The 22,817-nt window shown below is 39.4% G+C and overlaps 2 protein-coding genes across 4 annotated transcripts; one reads left to right on the top strand and one right to left on the bottom strand.

Annotated features, from left to right (window-relative positions):
* Positions 1-103: 103 nt before the first annotated feature.
* Positions 104-16,741, top strand: ppp2r3c (protein phosphatase 2, regulatory subunit B'', gamma). 2 transcript variants are annotated; one of them, XM_034194854.1, is made up of 13 exons: positions 104-277; positions 681-805; positions 927-1,031; positions 3,040-3,152; positions 3,414-3,511; positions 5,254-5,324; positions 5,397-5,529; positions 6,980-7,035; positions 7,145-7,220; positions 7,621-7,757; positions 9,109-9,246; positions 15,241-15,300; positions 15,830-16,741. In XM_034194854.1, exons 1-13 carry the CDS (start codon positions 208-210, stop codon positions 16,022-16,024), a joined length of 1,377 nt encoding a protein of 458 aa, XP_034050745.1. In that variant the 5' UTR covers positions 104-207; the 3' UTR covers positions 16,025-16,741. The 2 variants fall into 2 exon arrangements, with proteins under 2 accessions (XP_034050745.1, XP_034050746.1); XM_034194855.1 differs by having other exon boundaries at positions 212-305; positions 675-805.
* fam177a1 (family with sequence similarity 177 member A1) lies at positions 16,251-22,723 on the bottom strand. 2 transcript variants are annotated; one of them, XM_034194857.1, is made up of 5 exons: positions 22,636-22,723; positions 21,477-21,662; positions 20,879-20,945; positions 18,254-18,351; positions 16,251-17,317 (listed from the first exon to the last, which is right to left on the bottom strand). In XM_034194857.1, the coding sequence occupies exons 1-5, from the start codon at positions 22,636-22,638 to the stop codon at positions 17,090-17,092; spliced, it is 582 nt and encodes a 193-aa protein (XP_034050748.1). In that variant the 5' UTR covers positions 22,639-22,723; the 3' UTR covers positions 16,251-17,089. The 2 variants fall into 2 exon arrangements, with proteins under 2 accessions (XP_034050748.1, XP_034050747.1); XM_034194856.1 differs by having other exon boundaries at positions 22,559-22,704.
* Positions 22,724-22,817: the final 94 nt, after the last annotated feature.

Below are 22,817 nucleotides of genomic sequence, written 5' to 3'. Positions count from 1 at the left end.
ATGCTCTTAAAAGGGACATTTCTGTATTGTTTTACTTTTCTGAATCAGTAGGTTTTCCCCCTACCCAACCAGTCGTTTTTATTTTGAAAAATGGGTCCAGATCGGCTACTTCCGCTAACTTGACAGTCATTTTCGAGACGCTGCGAGTTTATATGGTTTCGTACTTTTAGTTTAAATGTTAATAGCTTTTCTGAAATACTGCTGGAGATGCAGAGAGAAGAATATCAGCTTCGTTGGTTAGAAGTTTTGAAAAGGAGGTTACAAAATTCCAAGAAAGGTGATAATAGTTGTAAAATTACACTTCCGTTAGCTAGCTGCTTTTAGCTTCTGAGATTTAAATTCTGAACGTTTAGAGAGAGAAAAAAACCCATTTACTCTTTTAAAATTAAAGTGTGAATATTTAGAGAAAAACAGCTACTCATATGTCACTTTGTTAAAGTCTCAAACTGTTTCAGAATCTGAATCCAAATAAATACTTCTCTAAAATAATTATAAAATTAGACTTTAGTTTTAGTAATAAGAAATTAATACTTGTAACATGATTTTTAAATATTGTGAATTTATTCTTTGAGCTGAGAATATTTTAACACTTACTTTCCTTTGAATAAAAGTAAACTTGAACCTTTCTGATGATTATTGTAACTTTTCTCTAAATTCTGTTTGTTTTTGTTTGTGTTTAGATGAGAGATGCAAAGAGGGAAAAAAAGCTGAGGAAGCTGAAATGTTCAGCAAATATTTCACAGAATGGACAAGAAGCTGCAACAAAGACGAGTCATTCAAGAAAATTCCTCGTTTCTATTTCAGGGTAAATATGGACAAATGATAATTGCGTGTATCAGCAAAAGGGTAACTTTGAGGTGCTGTGAGCACGGGGTTATGTGTTTCCACAACAGGAAGATGATGATGATGTTTTTGTTGTCATGTAGTTACCAGCAGAACATGAAGTTCTACTGCAGAAGCTCAGAGAAGAATCCAGAGCTGTGTTCCTGCAGAGAAAGAGCAGAGAGCTTCTGGACAATGAGGAGCTGCAGGTAAAACTCCTCACTGCAGGAGATGACAGCACTGTTACAGGCTCTAAAGCAGGAGATGAACGCATGAACTCATCATCAATCATTCACAAACACCAACAGTGCGGGAAGTCTGTCCGCAGGAGGTAGACGGACAAAAACTGAGTGACTGGTGAGGGAAGCCACCAGGAAATCTTACATTAAAGACTTACAGCTTATCTCAGGCTGAGGTTTTTATGTTACCATTAGGATCAACTTTTTCTCAGTATGATGATACATTTCAGAAGCCTCGTCTGTACAGTGCATCTGGAAAGTATTCTCAGTGCTTCACTTTTTCTACATTTTGTTATGTTACAACCTTATTCCAAAATGGAGTAAATTAATATTTCCCCTCAAAATTCTACTCACAACACCCCATAATGACAAGATGAAAAAAAAGTTTTTTTTTTGTTTTGTTTTGTTTTTTGCAAATTTGTAAAAAAAAAACAGTAACAAAACAAAACAAAAACTAAGAAATCACATGTACATATGTTTTCACACCTTTTGCTCAATACGTTGTTGACGCACCTTTGGCAGCAATTACAGCCTCAAGTCTTCTTGAATATGATGCTACAAGCTTGGTGCACCTATCGTTGGGTAGTTTTGTCCATTCCTCTTTGCAGCACCTCTCAAGCTCCATCAGGTTGGATGGGGAGCGTCGGTGCACAGCCATTTTCAGATCTCTCCAGAGATGTTCAATCAGATTCAGGTCTGGGCTCTGGCTGGGCCACTCAAGGACATTCACAGAGTTGTCCTGAAGCCACTGCTTTGATATCTTGGCTGTGTGCTTAGGATCATTGTCCTACTGAAAGATGAACCGTCGCCCCAGTCTGAGGTCAAGAGCGCTCTGGAGCAGGTTTTCATCCAGGATGTCTCTGTACATTGCTGCATTCATCTTTCCCTCATCCTGACTAGTCTCCCAGTTCCTGCTGCTGAAAAAAATCCTCACAGCATAATGCTACCACCACCATGGTAGGGATGGTGCCTGGTTTCCTCCAAACATGACGCCTGGCATTCACACCGAAGAGTTCAATCTTTGTCTCATCAGACTAGAGAATTTTGTTTTCATGGTCTGAGAGTCCTTCAGGTGTCTTTTGGCAAACTCCAGGCTGGCTGCCATGTGCCTTTTTTCTAAGGACTGGCTTCCGTCTGTCCACTCTACCATACAGGCCTTATTTGTGGATTGCTGAAGAGATGGTTGTCCTTCTGGAAGGTTCTCCTCTCTCCACAAAAGAATGCTGGAGCTCTGACAGAGTGACCATTGGGTTCTTGGTCACCTCCCTGACTAAGGCTCTTCTCTCTTGATCACCCAGTTTAGATGGACGGCCAGCTCTAGGAAGTGTCCTGGTGGATCTGAACCTCTTCCATTTATGGATGATGGAGGCCACTGTGATCATTGGGACCTTCAAAGCAGCAGAAATGTTTCTGTACCCTTCCCCATATCTGTGCATGAGACAATCCTGTCTCGGAGGTCTACAGATGATTCCTTTGACTTCATGCTTGGTTTGTCCTCTGACGTGCACTGTCAACTGTGGGACCTTATATGTAGACAGGTGTGTGCCTTTATATATCATATCCGCTCAACTGAGTGGATCAGTGGAAACAGGGGGCACTTGAGCTCAATTTTGAGCTTCATGGCAAAGGCTGTGAATACTTATGTACATGTGATTTCTTAGGTTATATTCATTTTATTTCTAAGAAATTTGCAACAATCTCAAAAAAACTGAAAACACATTGCCATTATGGGGTATTATGTGTAGAGTTTTGAGGGAAAAAATATTTGAATCCATTTTAGAATAAGGCTGTAATATAACAAAAAGGGAAAAAGGGAAGCACTGTGAATACTTTCTGGATGCACTGTACATTACTGTCCGTGCAATCATAAAAAACATTTTTTCAGTAAGTTCATTACGTCTATTTTGTTGTTTTGTTTGTTTGTTTTTAATGCAGATACTAAGTGTTTTTCAGTGTTATGTATTTGATGTGTTTGTAGAATCTGTGGTTTCTGCTTGATAAGCACCAGGTTCCTCCTCTGAGCGGAGACGAGGCGATGATCAGCTACGAAGCCTTCCTGCAGGTCAGCGAGAAGGCCGGACCAAAGTGCGAGTAAGTAAATGTGCATCTCATTCAGCTTATGTGACCACATTTATAAAAACATTCCACTGAAGTAGAAAATTAAATTGCAAAACAGTTTTTGTAATTTCAGTTGAAATTTAGCATAACTTATTTGAATGTGATTTTGGTGTCTTTGTAGAATCTGTAGTATTTTAATCTGGACAGTCTGTAACCAGAAGGAACTTGATAAAGTGGACATGTCTCTAAAACAGAATCATGACATTTTCAGTCTCCTTCTTTTATCTCTTTGAGAAAATTCTTCACAGCTCGAGTCTACGCCAAGCTGCTCCACAACGATCCATACGGCCGGATCGCAATCATGCAATTCTTTAATTACGTCATGAGGAAAGGTCTGGACCTTCATTTTCCCTCTGCTTGTTTGTTTCATGTTGTTTGAGTGTCTCTGTTTTGTCTTACTTGTATGTCTCACTCTGCTTTGTCTTGTTTGTGTCTGTTTCATCTTGTTTGTGTGTCTTTGTTTTGGAAATCATGATTTGGCACAGTTTTGTGGTCTGCTGTGTGAAAATTCACAGGAACTCCCCATAGTCACTGGACATCATAGTCCAGTGATTGTGGTTTAACTCTTCCTCCCGAGAATATGACAAGACCATTAATTTGTTTTTTCAGCACTGAGGACAAGCGTTAGCCGATAAAGTGGAATTTGAACTCACTCAACAATAATCATCATCTAAAGATGGAAGGATGAGTTTTGTACTTATTCTCCCAAGCAGTCTATATATTAAAAGCCAAATTGCCTCTGTGTATGTGTGCCTGTGTATAACTTTGATTATGGAGAAACTGGTGAGAGCTGACATTTGCCATTTAGTATGTTTATGTATTTTGGGTCAAGGATGAACGTCATGAAAACAGAAAGCTAATAGGACTAATATTTTTGGAGAAATTATGGATATTGGGTAACAACAATGATCAGTGGATGTTGATATCAGCATTACTCGGTCCCTGGTAACCACACAAGCTCTAAACAAAGGAAATATCTTAACCTTGCCAGTTGTAAAACATGACAACTAAATGTGCCAAATAATAAATACAATTAATTCAATTCAATTCAATTTTATTTATATAGCGCCAAATCACAACAAACAGTTGCCCCAAGGCGCTTTATATTGTAAGGCAAGGCCATACAATAATTACGTAAAAACCCCAAAGGTCAAAACGACCCCCTGTGAGCAAGCACTTGGCGACAGTGGGAAGGAAAAACTCCCTTTTAACAGGAAGAAACCTCCAGCAGAACCAGGCTCAGGGAGGGGCAGTCTTCTGCTGGGACTGGTTGGGGCTGAGGGAGAGAACCAGGAAAAAGACATGCTGTGGAGGGGAGCAGAGATCAATCACTAATGATTAAATGCAGAGTGGTGCATACAGAGCAAAAAGAGAAAGAAACACTCAGTGCATTATGGGAACCCCCCAGCAGTCTAAGTCTATAGCAGCATAACTGAGGGATGGTTCAGGGTCACCTGATCCAGCCCTAACTATAAGCTTTAGCAAAAAGGAAAGTTTTAAGCCTAATCTTAAAAGTAGAGAGGGTGTCTGTCTCCCTGATCTGAATTGGGAGCTGGTTCCACAGGAGAGGAGCCTGAAAGCTGAAGGCTCTGCCTCCCATTCTACTCTTACAAACCCTAGTAACTACAAGTAAGCCTGCAGTCTGAGAGTGAAGCGCTCTATTGGGGTGATATGGTACTATGAGGTCCCTAAGATAAGAAGGGACCTGATTATTCAAAACCTTATAAGTAAGAAGAAGAATTTTAAATTCTATTCTAGAATTAACAGGAAGCCAATGAAGAGAGGCCAATATGGGTGAGATATGTTCACAAAACATTCTCATTTTAATTTCCTGCACTTTCAGTTTAAATCATTATTGAAACTTTGCACAATTTATTATCATCCTTGAAAAATGTCAGCTACCTATTTTATAAACTCTATCCTATCTAGAACCTGTGGATCCCCACGGGCAATGCGCTAGTGGAAGTAGAAGCCTAAAGCAGTGTAGGCCGGAGCACAAGCTCCTAGCACATGAGGCTAACCTGCTTTGAAACATAGCCATGAGTCTTGTTGTGAAATGTGTCTTTGTGTTCAGTGTGGCTCCACCAGACCCGGATTGGGCTGAGTCTGTACGATGTAGCAGGCCAAGGTTACCTCAGAGAATCGGTAAGTGTTTCAGCTTTTCCTTCACAGTAAGTGGTACGATACGCGGCACTTACAAAAGTATTACCTCTGCAGGATTTGGAGAACTACATCCTGGAGCTCATCCCAACTCTGCCTCAGCTGGATGGCCTGGAGAAGTCTTTCTACTCCTTCTATGTCTGCACTGCTGTTCGCAAGTTTTTCTTCTTCCTCGACCCCCTGAGAACGGGTAAAACTCAGACTCACCAGGGGCCGTTCTCCATGACGTCACATCAGACAACATGAACACAGAAAAGAAATTATATTATAGATGACTGGAAATTATGTAGAGACACACAGGGACAATTTATTCAGTGCGCTGTTAAACGGATTAATCATGAAACTGGAAAAATGTTTGTGGGAGCTATGGAGCATGTGTGTGTGTGAGGCCGACACGCGACAAAATAGCGCGCGCACACCGACATTAAAAAGGTGTTTGGTGGCTCTGCTGACAGTTCACAATTTACACACGGGTTTATTGACAAATACGGAACACAAGAAGCCTGTTAAGAAGCTCTGCAGCTCTCACCATCGAGCAAAAATAAAAAAACATAATAATAATAAACATTTGAATGCACACATGCCCAAATGAGGCCGTGCTGGTTACGTTTGGATAAATTACACAAATACACTATTTACACACAGGCAGCTACTTAATTGCCCCTTGAGAGATTAATAAAGTTGTCTGATAGATTGAGCAGCTGCCATCGTGCACTGTGCCAAACACCAGCCTGATGCGCATTTGCGCATCACATACGATGTGAACACGTGCAGTCAATAGCTCCAATTACATGGAAACCAGCTCTCGCTGCAAATGGCACTTGAATATTGGAATAGGATGTATCTGGATGACTTTTGCATGATTGCATTCCACACAGCTGGCATGGCTCACCTCAAGGTTGACTGACACACTCCTGACTGATCGGCCAGCTCACACTGAAATGCCACTGTTTCCAGGAAGCGCAGCATGGTCAGCACCTGTGTGGGCACAGGCAATCTCCTGGCTCGCTGCCGTATTGCGCTCTGGGCTGACCGCAGTTCTGTGCTCAACTCCAGTATCAGTGGCCTTGATAATCAAAATTGGTTTATGAGCGAATTATTGTTATTTGCAAGTAAATCCTGGCATTCCCTGAATACATGCTCACATCAGATTCCACCAATTGCAAGGTCCTCTCGTGCTAATGAAGCCATTGTTAGGGCCATTATACGCATCACTTTGCACATGGTTTTATATCCATCTGTATAATTGCAAACACGTGAGTGTGTTAGTTGCTCATCACTGTGTCTCTGATGTGCACATCAGTCTGATGATGTCTTGTTTTCACACTATTAACGGTTCCCAGGATCACCTCTGTTGGCAGTGGAACAGTAGCTGTACAAACGTGTACGCCAGCCAGGATTTTTGTGTGACACATGCACATTTCCACGGTCATTTCACTTTTGATACATCTGAACTATGGCGTGGAGACAGACGTACGCCACGTTTTTGTGCGTAAGCATGCTTTGCATGAGGCCCCGGGAAACAGCTGATAAATACTCATCAGTGAGAAAGTCTTCACTGAGAACTTTTTACATTTAATGTGTGCTTCTGATATGCAACAGTCCCCTGAGATTGTTTTATTCCTGATTTTCTGTTTCAGGAAAGATAAAAATCCAGGATATTTTGGCTTGCAGTTTTCTGGATGACTTGCTGGAGGTACATTGTATATTTATTGATGGTGTGAGTAGCTAGAGGTCTTAATATGGCTCAGAATATGGTGTGTTCTAGCATGTACCTTAAAAACCAGCCAACTGTCTGTTTATAGCTGAGAGATGAGGAGCTGTCGAAGGAGAGTCAGGAATCCAACTGGTTTTCAGCGCCTTCGGCTCTCCGAGTGTACGGTGAGAGGAAATATGTTGACATGTGACTCAAGTTCAAGACAGACTTTAGAGCATAGGTGTCAAACTGATTCCAGAAAGGGCCAAGAAGGTGCAGGTTTTCTTTGTAACCACCAACTCCACCAGGTGATTTCACTGATGAACTCTTCCCATCTGCTCAAAGTGATGTTCATCAGTGAAATCACCTGGTGGAGTTGGTGGTTACAAAGAAAACCTGCACCCTCTTGGCCCTTTTTGGAATCAGTTTGACACCTATGCTTTAGAGAGTGACTTCTATAACATCATTGTCCACGCCCCCAGTGTGGGATGAGTCATTAAAAAAAAGTGGAGCTTTTACCAAACAAATGGATGTAAACGCGCAGCCTCAGGACACTGTGCATCATTTGCTTTTTTCTCTCTACAGGTCAGTATCTAAACCTGGACAAGGATCACAATGGAATGTTAAGCAAAGATGAACTTTCCCGCTATGGCACGGCAACTCTGACCTCAGTGTTCCTGGACCGGGTGTTTCAGGAATGTCTGACTTATGAGGGAGAGATGGTAATGAACAGAACTACTTCAGAATCATAATGAGTTTTGCAGTAATGCCTAGTTTCTAAAATGGCTTATTTGTTGCAGACATTTTTCATCCTTCAAGCATTTGATGTTATTGGGTTCACGATGGCGATATGAAGTGATTACTGTCGGATTATAGAAGCGTCACCATCACACAAAATAAAAACGAACACGTCTCACTTAAGGAGGAATGGTGGATAACAGCAAACATTATTATATACATTATTTAATGAGCACAGAATAAACTGTTTGCTCAGATATGTACATGAACAGAGTGCAACAGACCGAGTTATTCCCGGTCTTGGATGTATGCGCCGGTACAATTACTTATCAACATGTGGAGAGGACTCTTAACATTTTGAGAGCTGTAGAGTGTGTTCTTCCCACTCTGTGGGTGTGTCCTGGACATCTGTGCACTTTGGAAGGACTTGGAGATGTTTTCCCCCTTTCTTTCAGCTGCTCCCATTCAGTGTTTCAACATTGGGAATGGGGCAGCCCAGTCTCGTTTGAACCCCTGCGTGATATGGTGTACTGTTTTGTTTTCGGTTATAATCACCAAAGCAGTCGCAAAAAGTGCAGGTTTTTTTGGTTCCTAGTGGAGAAAGGAAGACAAGACAAATGGGAGAGGTTGTGTCGGTAGGTTTTAGCAAGATTTAATGTGAATAAAGATAATGAGGCTCTCCCCAGAAGTACAGTTTTTGCAATAAATGCTCTTTCATTTAACTTCTTTATTGCCCACCCTCAAACAAGACTACGATGCCCAATATCGTCTCCTCTTTATGGAAGTGCAGTGCATACACACATTTGTGCACCTTTTTTTGCCTGTAATAACATGCATAGAAAACAATGTAATATGTATCATGTTGTATTAATATATGCATGTCATTACAGGTGTGCACTCGCACATTTCTGCATGCACACCTGTAATAACATGTATATAATACAATATGCATCATGTTTCATTACAGGAAATACAGCAGCAGTTGCAACCCTGGATTTTTAAACATACTTGAATTGTTACCCAAGTGTCATGACTGTGACAGAGAGATGGCTACCTTGGAGAGGTGGGGATGGACCAATTGTCTGCCTGGTTAGTTGCCATCCATGACCCAAAGCGGTTCCGTGAACTTGTGGATGCGGCGATGTGCAACACCAGTGCATTTTCCGAGATGTGTTGCTTGCAGGTCTCGCCTGATGAACCACTCAATCCTAACACAGTTACTCCATCCATACTGCAGTATGGCCAGTGTTTCTCTGAGGTCATACCCTATTGCATCATTGTCGTGCCTTTAATTTGCAGGTTGGATATTTGATCAGGTTTGTCTGTGTGCCACAGGACTATAAGACGTATCTGGACTTTGTGTTGGCGCTGGAAAACAGGAAGGAACCGGCAGCACTGCAGTATATTTTTAAACTGTTGGACATTGAGAATCGAGGACACTTGAATGTCTTCTCATTGAACTACTTCTTCAGGGTAACACACACACGATTTAATTTAATTTTGAAATGTTTATTAATGATTGATGAATAAAGATGTAATTTATATATTGATCTCTTTGGTTGTTATGTCAGTGATGTTTGTTATGTTTAATATTTTCTAGTTACCATTGGGGGTCGACCAATTTTCAGCCTGGCCGATGATCTGCACCAATATTCAGCAGTTTTGTGGATATCTGTATTGGCCATTTATACCTAATGATATGTTTATTTTTGCAGTCCTGGATGCAGTGGTGGGCACAGTTCCGATAATCCGATAACAGATAATTATCAAAGATAATGTTTTCATTATCGGATTATCTTTTTAGATAACTTTAAAAAGCATTATCGGACTAATTATCTTCCGATAAATTTTTGACTGATAACTTTTAGACCGATAACGTAGTAAACAAAGCTGAACAGCAGCAAACATTTTTAAAATTTAAAATCAGTTGAGCACCTACCTGTTAAAAGTTTCATAACAGATGTATAGTTCCACCCTCTGCAAACAGAAGAGAGCTGCTTGTATGAAAAACTACTCTATCCTCTGCAGGCAAAGAAGAACTGGTCATAAAAATAAAAAATCATTTCCTTTAATACCATACTGATACGCTGGCAATATCACCCAAGTCATCCAGAGGCATACATTTTTAACTTATGGTTCAAATTTTAACCAAACTAATTTTGGACAAGTTATTTAAAATTACTGTCATGTCTGAAGTTTTATAAAGTGAAAATATCAGATATATGTTTTAGTTTTAAAGTAATGTGCTAATTTTTAAGGTTTTAGTGAGCACATGCTGTGCCCAGCAATGCATTATGGGTAGGATAGAGTAATCTCAGTACATTCACGACAGGACAAATGCATTTCACTCTGTTCAGGCTCCACGGACAACAGCATTAAACTCTAGTGCCTAAAACCCTCGTGAATATATTCTCTGGGTTTATAGACGTTATTGTATTTGCGTTTGTTAAATTCCACGCATCTTAAATGTAGCAGACACGGATTATCTGGAATTTTGTTTTGGCAACGTTTCAGTCTCTACTGCCATCTACTGGCCAGTAGTGTTCATGGCAGTATTCGTCCTGAAGATGAGCAGACACTGTATGATATTTCTAATCACAAGTTACGTTTTTTCAAACTTAATTTACAAAAACTCTCGATGGGAGACAAAGTTTAAAAACAAAGCAAATCAACAAAAAAACATTACAAGACAGGTCTGCAGTGTTTGCACATGCACAGTGCGAGCGGTTGGACGCTTGTAGCTCTTCAGCAGCAGGATACCCTCATGACAGCCGACAAGAATAATATCAAACAGGTTTGATTTTCATTCGACCATACAAGCGGCGATCAGAGGTGGTTGTGAGATATTAAACGCAGCTTGTTACTCCATGTACACTACACGATGCAGGACGCAAGATTAACCTGAAACTCGGTCCAAAAAATTCTTGCACGAATGAAAAATCAGCTGAAAAAGGGCCAAAACTCGCACAGTGTACAGCCAACATTTATGTGTCAAGACAATATTGAGTGCACGTTTTACAACATCATCAAACGTGCGCATGGCACTAATAAAATGAGCGCACATTCTCTGCACATGCAAAATGTTTTGCGATGACACTTCCAGGGCTCCGTTAAAAATGCCTGTTTTTACAAATAAAAAATGGAATATTTTACAAAAGCACATTTATCTGTAAACACCAACACACGTCACATTAAGGTGTTGGTTTACATAATGAATGACTGAACCATTCATTGTTTAGCAGAGGCACTTTTACCCAGAATCCTTTGCAATCTGTCTGCATTTGTTACAAAACCTCAGAATTAGTGCATTATTCAACATTAAAAGATATGTTATATTTTAACTTTGTACAAATGGCAGAATTGACATTAATGGAGTTATTCTATCAGTATTCATACCAAACCATAAGTCAGTATGACTTTATTTTCCAAGACCTCCACCTAACCGGAGCATTGTGATTGGGCAAAGAGCTGGCATTGTGGCTGCTCTCATCTTGCGTCTGTGCTGTAAGCTGTGTAGCTTCCAGCAGGGGGCAAGATGTTCAAACATAGAATTGTTTGGATCTTTTGTCGCTTTTGATGCTTCCAAAAGTGATTGTGGTGTTAAAACTCAAATTCAGCTTATTAGTAGTTGCAAATGTACCAGAGACAATACTAGAATTTATCAGTTATCTGTAACTTCCAATACATTTTTGGGTGGTTTATTGGTTTATCTTTATCAAAGATAACTTACCAGTTATCTGATTATCTGTTCGTGAAGTTAATTTTTTGGTTAACTGTGCCCACCACTGCCTGGATGCAGCATCAAGTTCCACCTTCACATGTACATTTTTAAAAAAAGAGATCACCAGTCAGTGACTTGAGTGTTCCGAGCGCTGTGTCTGGCAGCTGAGACAGCTTCCCCTCACTGCTGCACACAGGTGAAAGCAGCGTTTCTTTCCTGCTGCAGGTCTCTGTCAAGTTTCAGTTCAGAGTCTCAGAAAGAAAACAAACTTCATCCTTCATTAAATAATCCAGAATTCCTCCTGTATCCATAGCTGCTGTTACATTCAGAAATTAATGGTTTATTTTACAGATTAAAGGCTTCATGTTTCCAAAAAAGATCCAAATGAATTAAAAGGAGAGCCTGTGATCCTCTCTAAACAAGGAGAGGTGGGAGGGGGAGAGCAGGAGAGGAGGAAGGAGGGGATGACAGCAGGAGAGGAGGAGGCTTCACTCATTTTCATATGAAAACAAGTTATTAGTTTAGGAAAGATAAAATAATGCTAGTAGACTTTAGTGCTAAATGCTCATTGAAACAGCTAACAATCATAAACGATCATCTTTACCACACAGCTTCATGTTTATGAAACATGAAACTACAGTAGTGTTCACAATAATAGTAGTGCTATGTGACTAAAAAGATTAATCCAGGTTTTGAGTATATTTCTTATTGTTACATGGGAAACAAGGTACCAGTAGATTCAGTCGATTCTCACATATCCAACAAGACCAAGCATTCATGATATGCACATTCTTAAGGATATGAAATTGGGCTATTAGTAAAAAAAAAAAAAAAAAGTAGAAAAGGGGGTGTTCACAATAATAGTAGTGTGGCATTCAGTCAGTGAGTTCGTGAATTTTGTGGAACAAACAGGTGTGAATTAGATGTCCCCTATTTAAGGATGAAGCCTGAATGAATGCTTTTCTCTTTGAAAGCCAGAGGAAAATGGGACGTTCAGGACATTGTTCAGAAGAACAGCGTAGTTTGATTAAAAAGTTGATTGGAGAGGGGAAAACTTATATGCAGGTGCAAAAAATGATAGGCTGTTCATCTACGATGATCTCCAATGCTTTAAAATGGACAAAAAAAAACAGAGACACGTGGAAGAAAATGGAAAACAACCATCAAAATGGATAGAAGAATAACCAGAATGGCAAAGGCTCACCCATTGATCAGCTCCAGGATAATCAAAGACAGTCTGGAGTTACCTGTAAGTGCTGTGACAGTTAGAAGACGCCTGTGTGAAGCTAATTTATTTGCAAGAATCCCCCGCAAAGTCCCTCTGTTAAATAAAAGACGTGCAGAAGAGGTTACAATTTGCCAAAGAACACATCAACTGGCCTAAAGAGAAATGGAGGAATATTTTGTGGACTGATGAGAGTAAAATTGTTCTTTTTGGGTCCAAGGGCTGCTGACAGTTTGTGAGATGACCCCCAAACTCTGAATTCAAGCCACAGTTCACAGTGAAGACAGTGAAGCATGGTGGTGCAAGCATCATGATAAGGGCATGTTTCTCCTACTGTGGTGTTGGGCCTATATATCGCATACCAGGTATCATGGATCAGTTTGGATATGTCTTATTATTTGCCTTATGCTGAAGAGGACATGCCCTTGAAATGGGTGTTTCAACAAGACAATGACCCCAAGCACACTAGTAAACGAGAAAAATCTTGGTTCCAAACCAACAAAATTAATGCCTCGCAGATGTGAAGAAATCATGAAAAACTTTGGTTATACAACTAAATACTAGTTTAGTGATTCACAGGATGGCTAAAAAAGCAGTTTGAACATAATAGTTTTGAGTTTGTAGCGTCAACAGCAGATGCTACTATTATTGTGAACATGCCCTTTTCCTTTTTTTTTTTTTTACTAATAGCCCTATTTCATAGCCTTAAGAGTGTGCATATCATGAATGCTTGGTCTTGTTGGATTTATGAGAATCTACTGGTACCTTGTTTCCCCATGTAACAATAAGAAATATACTCAAAACCTGGATTAATCTTTTTAGTCACATAGCACTACTATTATTCTGAACACTACTGTAGTTTTGAAGAACAAATGCAATGTGCATCCAATATTGTGTCTAAACACTATTTATGACCTGCTGGGCATAACATAAAATATAACAGAAACATGAACCTTGAACCAGAAACATTAACCTACGATCTCTGGTTCTCAAGACCAGGCATCTAAGTGGCTGGCTCTATCCCTTCTTCTTCTTTTTTCCTCTTTTTTTTTTTAATATTTAGGAGTACCTTAGTATACACTAGTAGAGTTCCACCTTAGATTTGGAATGTATAATAGAAGATATACCTTACTGAATTATCATGAAATACAGTTGTGCTCAAACGTTTGCATACCCTGGCAGAATTTTAGTGTTTTTTTTTTTGTTTTGTTTTTTGGCCATATATTGGAGAATATGAATGATAACACAAAAACTTTTTTTCACTCATGGTTAGTAGTTGTGTGAATCCATTTGTCAAACAGCTGTGTTTACTCTTTTTAAATCATAATTACATTACAGTGTGTTGCCCTCTTTAAATGGACTGCATTTATATAGCGCTTTTCCATCTGCATCAGATGCTCATAGTGCTTTACACATCAATGCCTCACATTCACCCCGATGTCAGGCTGCTGCCATGCAAGGTGCCCACTACACACTGGGAGCAACTAAGGGATTAAGGACATTAGTGATTTTCTGGTCAGGCTGGGATTTGAACCGAGGATCCTCTGGTCTTAACCACTAGACCATCACCTCCCCTAAACATCAGTGACAGCTTGGGGTCGTTTGTGGACGAGGCTCTCTAATGGTGAAGCTGCCACTGAATATGTCTTGGACTTTATTTACATCAATTACAAAGAAATACAAACAGTATGGCACTCTATGATAAATCTGCATGGAGTAGACAGTTCTCAAAAACTGAGTGACTGTGCAAGAAGAAGAGTGAGGAAAGACACCCAGACAACTTTGAAGAAGATATAGGGTTTTGTGGCTGTGATTGAAGAAATTGTGCATATTCTCTGATATATGGCTAAAAAAAAAAAAGTTCTGCCAGGGTATGTAAACATTTGAGCACAACTGTATGCACCATATTCAAGTTAATGCCTGAAGTTGTGGCTCTTATAGTTGATTAGAAACATTAAAAATCTTAAATTATTTTAATTTATCTCACTTCACAAAGGCCCATCTTGTGGAGTGAATGTCCCCCAACTTCAAGTGCTGAGGAGCCATTAGCCCAAACCACTCTTAAAATATGAATCCATGCTTTCTGATTTGTAACAAAGTCCCACCCACAGCACTGTTTGATTTGTTGGACATAACCACTTCAGCCTGTCAGTGGTGAAGCCTGCTGTCTCACAGACTGGCATAGAAGATAACAGTGTGCAGGTTGGAACTGTCAGCTGTATTTATTTATTTGTTCACCTTCATAATGTTATTTATAGATTCTTACACTTTTTGTGTGAAGGTCATGTTGAAAGGTTCTGTGAATTAAACATGCTACAAAACATTTAAAGAGATTTGTTTATACTAAATTTTGACACCTTTTTCATACGTTTTACTGTGGGCAAACATCTGCCCAAAATATCAGTCAGACTCCAATCCTGGTCAGTAATTGGTATTGGCCCTTAAAAATCCATATCGGTTGACCCCTAGTTGTAATAAAACATCAACCAGTGTTTGATGATGATCTGTGGTTCATCATCAGGCCATTCAGGAACAGATGAAGATCCACGGTCAGGAACCCGTGTCCTTCCAGGATGTCAAGGTAAAGATCTTCTGTTCAGACATTAAAGCTCAGCTCATTTATTCTGCTCTCCTCTTTTTAAAATTCCATACAATCAGTGGTACAAGATTATTGCACTTGGTTTTAGCAATTTATTTTTTGACATAAGACTAATTTTTGTAAATATTACTCTTATGATCAGTATGACTTGTTTTATAATTGATCTGTTTTTATGTTTTTCCTTTATGTCCTTACTGTTTTGTATATGCCTCTTATGCTGTCTTGACCAGGTCATCATTGTCAATGAGATCCAGCTCTCAATAGACCTACCTGTTTAAATAAAAATAGTTTGTAGCTGATCAATGCGATGGTGATGGGTGATCAATAAATGTGGTTTTAGTGCATGAATTGACTTAAAGCACAAACAGCATCATATTTCACTTCCTGTTTTAGATTTTTAAAAAACAAAAGTACAGCTGTGTCCAAATATTTATGGTCCACACTGCGGTCAAACTAGCAGGCAGCCTTTTGGGTGCTAACGTCCATCTCTAACACCAGTCTCTGTCCTCAGGACGAGATCTTTGACATGGTGAAGCCTAAAGACTCCTGTAAGATCACGCTGCAGGACCTAGTCAACAGTTGCCAGGGCGACACAGTCGCTAGCATCCTCATCGACCTCAATGGCTTCTGGACCTACGAGAACAGAGAAGTTCTATTCAGCACCGACAACGACAGCATCAGTACCATCAACCCCGTCGACCTCTGATACCTGAAGGGGTCGCAACATGTCAGATTGTAAAGGTCATATCTGGCTGAAGGATTAGACTGTAGAAGGTAGTCTGGTGCTGCTGTGGTTTTGTTTAAAAACTAAATAAATAAGTTCTTTGCATTAAGAAAAAAAGTGATCACTGAAAATAAGTTTTCTGTAAACTGATTTTCTTATATAAGTCACATCTTAAAAATGTTTATTTTTTCAAAGTTTCACTCAGAAATCAGTCAAATCAAAGTTGTTTATTTTTGATTAATCACAATATAAAAGTATTAAATGTTCTTAATTACATTCATTCCACAGAAGCATCTTAAATCGTTAAAAAGAAGCACAAACAATTTGCGCAAATTGAGTTTCAATTTTTTTTTTTTTGTATTTCGCAAAAATCAGTGTAAAATACAAAAATAATCATTAAAAAAAACCTCACAAATACATCATGTTTTTTTGTACTGCAGACTCATTATGGAAACATTTACCCGTTTGTGTTAACACAATTATTAAATATTAGGTACCTTTAGTCATGTGCACAGACATCTGTTTACTTCTTCACAATACCTTTTTAATTAATTCACATCAACTAAAGCAGCTCTTGTTAACGCTCCACCAGAAGGATCGAAATCCAAAGAAAGACCCCATCCAAATAAATAATCTTCTAACCCAAATCCAACTCACATCAACCATCCACCATGAATCCACGACATGTTAATATTGAAATTACTGACAAAAATGGGAAATATAATTTACGCAACTGAGCAAGTTCTCTCTGGATCACTCAAAAACTGATAAGGTGACTTCTGAAACATAGTGTTAGGAGGTTTTCTGGGTTTGGTTCTGGGACTTGCATCGTGGGTTTAAGGTATGTTGGTCCTCTGTTTGCAGTCCAAGTGCTGGATTCACATGATCAATATTTAATCCAAACAATCAGTAACTGATCAATCAGCTGATTGACTGTTTGGAAAAAAAAATACAAACCCAAATGTTTCGGAGTGTCATGAATCCTGGTTTGTGAGTTTTTGAGCAATGTTAACCAAACCTGCCTGTTTTGAACCTGCTGGTTGGGTCTCAGGAGGACAGAGGAGGAGGGACCCTGCTGGAGTCTGTGGCCTGACTGGGAGCTTCAAGTTCCATCTCAAAGCTGACGTTAACAAATGAAGCACCAGAGGGTGCCGGCTGCTCCACGGCAAGAGCACAAGCAGGTACAGACTCTCCCTCATAGTCACTCCTCTGCTGCTCCTCAAAGTGCTGCTGCGCAGCCTCTCCCAGGCGGTTCTCCTCCTCCTCCTCCTCCTCCTGCAGAAGCAGATAAATGCTGTCAACACATTTAGAACTTCAGACCGTTACGTCACAATTCATCTCCTGATTTTTGTAAACATCAGATAAAAACCAGTTAAACTCAGTCTAAACCAGTTTACTCTGTTTTATAACCAGAAAATACAAGTTTCAAAAATCCTGTAAAACATGGAAATCCAGATTGTAAAATATTTAATATGGTTTAGAACAAGTTTGTATTAAGTTTTCCTGGTGCAACCTTTTGCAGATGACACTTTGTTGTGCAGAAGAGAAGCTGGAAGAAGAAGAGACTTTAGAAGACAGGATTAAAGTTTAACCAGATGCAGGGAAAATGTTTGAGCATTAATGACATCAGGATTTGGATGTTACCAGTGAAAGGTTTAAATATGTAGGATCACTGGGAGATGAAGGAATATAAAACATTGACCAGTCTGCATGGAACCACTGGAAGATGGGATCAGGAGTGTTGTGTTCTAAGAATTAAGGCAAAGGTTAAAGTTCAGGTTTACAAGACCAGTACTCCAGAATGTGGCTGAGATGCGGGCAGTGAAGGGATGCAGGAGAAGATCTGCAGAGCTTCAAAACTGGACAGAAGAAATGAGAATCAGAGGAAGAAGTAAGTCAGGGAAACGTAAAAACGTCCAGACTAGGATGGGCAGACTAAAGGAAGACAAAAGAAAAGCAGGATCAGGATCAGATACTGGAGGACCTTCAGAACCGCTGATCCACATAGATGTGGTTTTCCACTGACTTAAGAGTTGTGGGTTGGATCCACAAGTGCACCACCTACATTTCAAAGCAGTTCATCTTCAAATAGATCAAACTGTCCAATTTGAGATTCTGGTGACAACACCACCACTGATTAAAAAAAAAAAAAAAAAAAAAATCCATGAATTAGGTTTCAGCTGCATGAAAAGGCATGCGCACATGTCCTACCTCCTTCTTTACGCGGTAGTACTCGTCAATTGCGTACTGATATTTCGGAGTTGTGATGCCAAACAGAGATGCTAGTTTTTCGCCCATGTAGTCGCACACTGTAGGGGGGGAAAAAAAAGAAAACAGAACACGGTAAATATGACATCACACAGGTGCCTACATACTCAAAACATCACAGAGAGTTTAACTCAACTTATAAAGTACCTTAAAATTGAATATTCACAGAAAAATAAAGAACAAAAATTTATAAATCAACAACTTTAACATAATCACAATAAGAACCAGAAGAACTCTTAAAATATTTCATAAAAGGTGCTCTGCTCAAAATGTAATATTAAACATTAAAAAAGCAGCCAATAATTTTCTATGTGCAGACTTTGTGGCGTAACAGAAAGTTAAAACATCATAAACCATCCAGGGGTTTTAAAAATGTTTGGCATACTTAACAAATACAACCCCTGGCAAAAATTATGGAATCACCAGCCTCGGAGGACGTTCATTCAGTTGTTTAATTTTGTAGAAAAAAAGCAGATCACAAACATGACACAAAACTAAAGTCATTTCAAATGGCAACTTTCTGGCTTTAAGAAACACTAGAAGAAATCAGGAAAAAAAAAATTATGGCAGTCAGTAACGGTTACTTTTTTAGACCAAGCAGAGGGAAAAAAAATATGGAATCACTCAATTCTGAGGAAAAATTATGGAATCATGAAAAACAAAAGAACGCTCCAACACATTACTAGTATTTTGTTGCACCACCTCTGGCTTTTATAACAGCTTGCAGTCTCTGAGGCATGGACTTAATGAGTGACAAACAGTACTCTTCATCAATCTGGCTCCAACTTTCTCTGATTGCTGTTGCCAGATCAGCTTTGCAGGTTGGAGCCTTGTCATGGACCATTTTCTTCAACTTCCACCAAAGATTTTCAATTGGATTAAGATCCGGACTATTTGCAGGCCATGACATTGACCCTATGTGTCTTTTTGCAAGGAATGTTTTCACAGTTTTTGCTCTATGGCAAGATGCATTATCATCTTGAAAAATGATTTCATCATCCCCAAACATCCTTTCAATTGATGGGATAAGAAAAGTGTCCAAAATATCAATGTAAACGTGTGCATTTATTGATGATGTAATGACAGCCATCTCCCCAGTGCCTTTACCTGACATGCAGCCCCCATATCATCAATGACTGGAAATGTACATGTTCTCTTCAGGCAGTCATCTTTATAAATCTCATTGGAACGGCACCAAACAAAAGTTCCAGCATCATCACCTTGCCCAATGCAGATTCGAGATTCATCACTGAATATGACTTTCATCCAGTCATCCACAGTCCACGATTGCTTTTCCTTAGCCCATTGTAACCTTGTTTTTTTTCTGTTTAGGTGTTAATGATGGCTTTCGTTTAGCTTTTCTGTATGTAAATCCCATTTCCTTTAGGCGGTTTCTTACAGTTCGGTCCCAGACGTTGACTCCAGTTTCCTCCCATTTGTTCCTCATTTGTTTTGTTGTGCATTTTCGATTTTTGAGACATATTGCTTTAAGTTTTCTGTCTTGACGCTTTGATGTCTTCCTTGGTCTACCAGTATGTTTGCCTTTAACAACCTTCCCATGTTGTTTGTATTTGGTCCAGAGTTTAGACACAGCTGACTGTGAACAACCAACATCTTTTGCAACATTGCGTGATGATTTACCCTCTTTTAAGAGTTTGATAATCCTCTCCTTTGTTTCAATTGACATCTCTCGTGTTGGAGCCATGATTCATGTCAGTCCATTTGGTGCAACAGCTCTCCAAGGTGTGATCACTCCTTTTTAGATGCAGACTAATGAGCAGATCTGATTTGATGCAGGTGTTAGTTTTGGGGATGAAAATTTACAGGGTGATTCCATAATTTTTTCCTCAGAATTGAGTGATTCCATATTTTTTCCCTCTGCTTGGTCTAAAAAAGTAACCATTACTGACTGCCACAATTTTTTTCTTGATTTCTTATAGTGTTTCTTAAAGCCAGAAAGTTGCCATTTGAAATGACTTTAGTTTTGTGTCATGTCTGTGATCTGCTTTTTTTCTACAAAATTAAACAACTGAATGAACATCCTCCGAGGCCGGTGATTCCATAATTTTTGCCAGGGGTTGTATGTGGCCATGTCAATGATGTGTTAACAAGCGTGCATGCAGAATCACATTTTAGGCCACATGTATTATTTTATTGATTTACATTTGTTTATAATCACACGGACTGATGTCACCATTAGAGCTGTGATGTGAAAAATCGTACAGCCCTCAACAACCAATCAGCCCTGAGCAAGAAATCTGCAGTAGTTCTGGTGCCTGAGGTGACTTGGTATCCTTAAGCAGCAGCACTGTGTAATATTTCAATAAAAATGTTGTACAGGCTGGAAATCTAAAGAATAATTGTGTGTTAACCCTTAACTGGAATAAGCAAGTTCATAAAGTGAATGAATTAATAACAGTGTGTTATAGTTCTTAGGCCTGTGGACAGTCTACTGAGAGTCCAATATTCCGCCACAGGGCGAAAAACCCTCCCCCCAGCTGAAAAATAGAATTAAAACAACCAGTCAGTCCTAATGACCCTGATTCCAGGTGTCAGGGGCCCCTGTACCTGAGATAGTTGAGGTAGCTGCTCTCCACAGGTGGAACCAGAAATATGGACCCCAGGTCAATTTGGACTGAAACATGAGGGAGAATGAGGTTAAAAAGTGCTGACGCATCAGATTAATTTGCATTCTTCTCTACAGCCCGCCACCCAAGCATCAAATCTCTGGAAAATCACTTCATATTAAAAAGACTTTACAGTAGCATAAATACATGGAAATGAAGCAGCTTTACACATTTAGCTTTTGCTATGCACAGCAGCAAAGAATTCAAAAACAGAGCTATGGTCCTCCATCTGTTAACAGAAGGAAACTGTTGATTTTCTTTTCCCTTTCAAAATTCTTTTTTTTTTTTTTTGCTCCCATTATTTTTTTTGCTTCATGTGGCCCAAATAATGACTGCCAAGGCCATGAATCCTTATCACTGGAGCTAAGTGGCACCTGCTGGTGACATCACATCATATGCGCAGAACAAACACAGTTTTTAGCCACAGACAGTATTGTAAAATAATTTTTCGAAGCAGTTTATGTGGCTTTATATGGTTGTTCTTCTACATAAGCAGTATTCTAACACAAATCTAACTGCCTGAGCATTTGTGAATTTACCGGATCTACAGTCACAACATCTTTCTTCGTCATGGCTTGCTCCTGCTCATCTTCGTCTGTGCTGTATTCCTCCATCGTCTCTCCACTGGCAAAGTAGATGGTCCTCCGAGGCACCTTCACTCTCACTGACCTCCTTCCTGAGTCTTCCATTTCCACACTGTCAAAATCCACCCCACCTCCTGGACTCTAGGAGCAGGTAAAACCTCCAAAAGTCACATTGCATGTAGACGATCACAAACACAAATCACAACAACATGAACTGGATTTAAACACTAAGCCCTTAAACCACTCTGCATGGTGCACAAATGTGAAACACTCCTGAACTGGACCAAGACCATATCAGAAATGTGCTACTGCACAAGACTACCAGTAGTGTCCAAAGCCGTGATCTGGAGGCAGGAAAATGCTACAAAAGATTTATGTATTTTACAAAAGTTGGACCCTTACTCTAACACTAAAGCATTTAAGTTTTACAAAGATGTTAAGCAGCAGAGATGGGTTTCAAGACTTGTCACTAATCTGGAAGAGCTTCCAGAAATGACAGTCAAATTTGGGGATTAAAAATAAATGAAATAAAATTCCCATTATGTCACGGTTCACTAAACATAAAAATGTAAAATATTTCCAAATTAGAAATGTGCAAAACCTGGTCCAGAAGTATAAGTATTGTTCAAATGTACAAACATTTATACTTTTTAGAAAAATTAAGTCCTAAGAAGCAGCGACCTCGGGTTTAAAACCCTTCCAGAAAGGTCTGTCCTGATTCTCACACTGCGCAGAACAAACACGGTTTTTAGACTATGATTTTATTTTAGTTTTCAATGTCTAGTTTGTAATTTTGCTTTATTTCAAGCTTTAATTTTGTCTTTTTGTTGTCTGTTTTCTGTATTTTGAGGGATTATCCTCTGAAATTACATATATACATGCGAATTGTAAGTTAAACTACAAAAACACTAAATTGTTTAAATCAGGTCTGTTTACGTCGCTGTTAGCTTCTCGGCTACAGCAGTAATTTGTTTTTAAATCCTAGAAAACATTTTTTTAAACCGTCAATGATAAAATAGAGAAGAATGAGGACGAACCTTTTCAGTGTCCACAGTTTGTCCTAAAGAAACATTCGAATTGGTTAAATAAAGTGATAAATCTGCCATCATTTTACCATCAGGAGTGAAGAACTGACTACTACTTCTTCTTCGCCTTCAAATTGCTGGCGGCTGTCACACTCACTCACTGCCACCTCCTGAGCTGGAGTGCGAGTGGGCGGAGACGACTCTACTATCAGTCTCTGTACAAACTGTGCCATCGAAGCTGTCTGGTCCACATTGAAAATGTTGTTAAAAC

This window comes from Thalassophryne amazonica, chromosome 19 (genome assembly GCF_902500255.1).
Source record: "Thalassophryne amazonica chromosome 19, fThaAma1.1, whole genome shotgun sequence".
Classification (NCBI taxonomy): Eukaryota; Metazoa; Chordata; class Actinopteri; order Batrachoidiformes; family Batrachoididae; genus Thalassophryne; species Thalassophryne amazonica.
The sequence above is the reverse complement of the archived record's forward strand: the minus strand, read 5'-3'. Positions and strand labels throughout refer to the sequence as shown.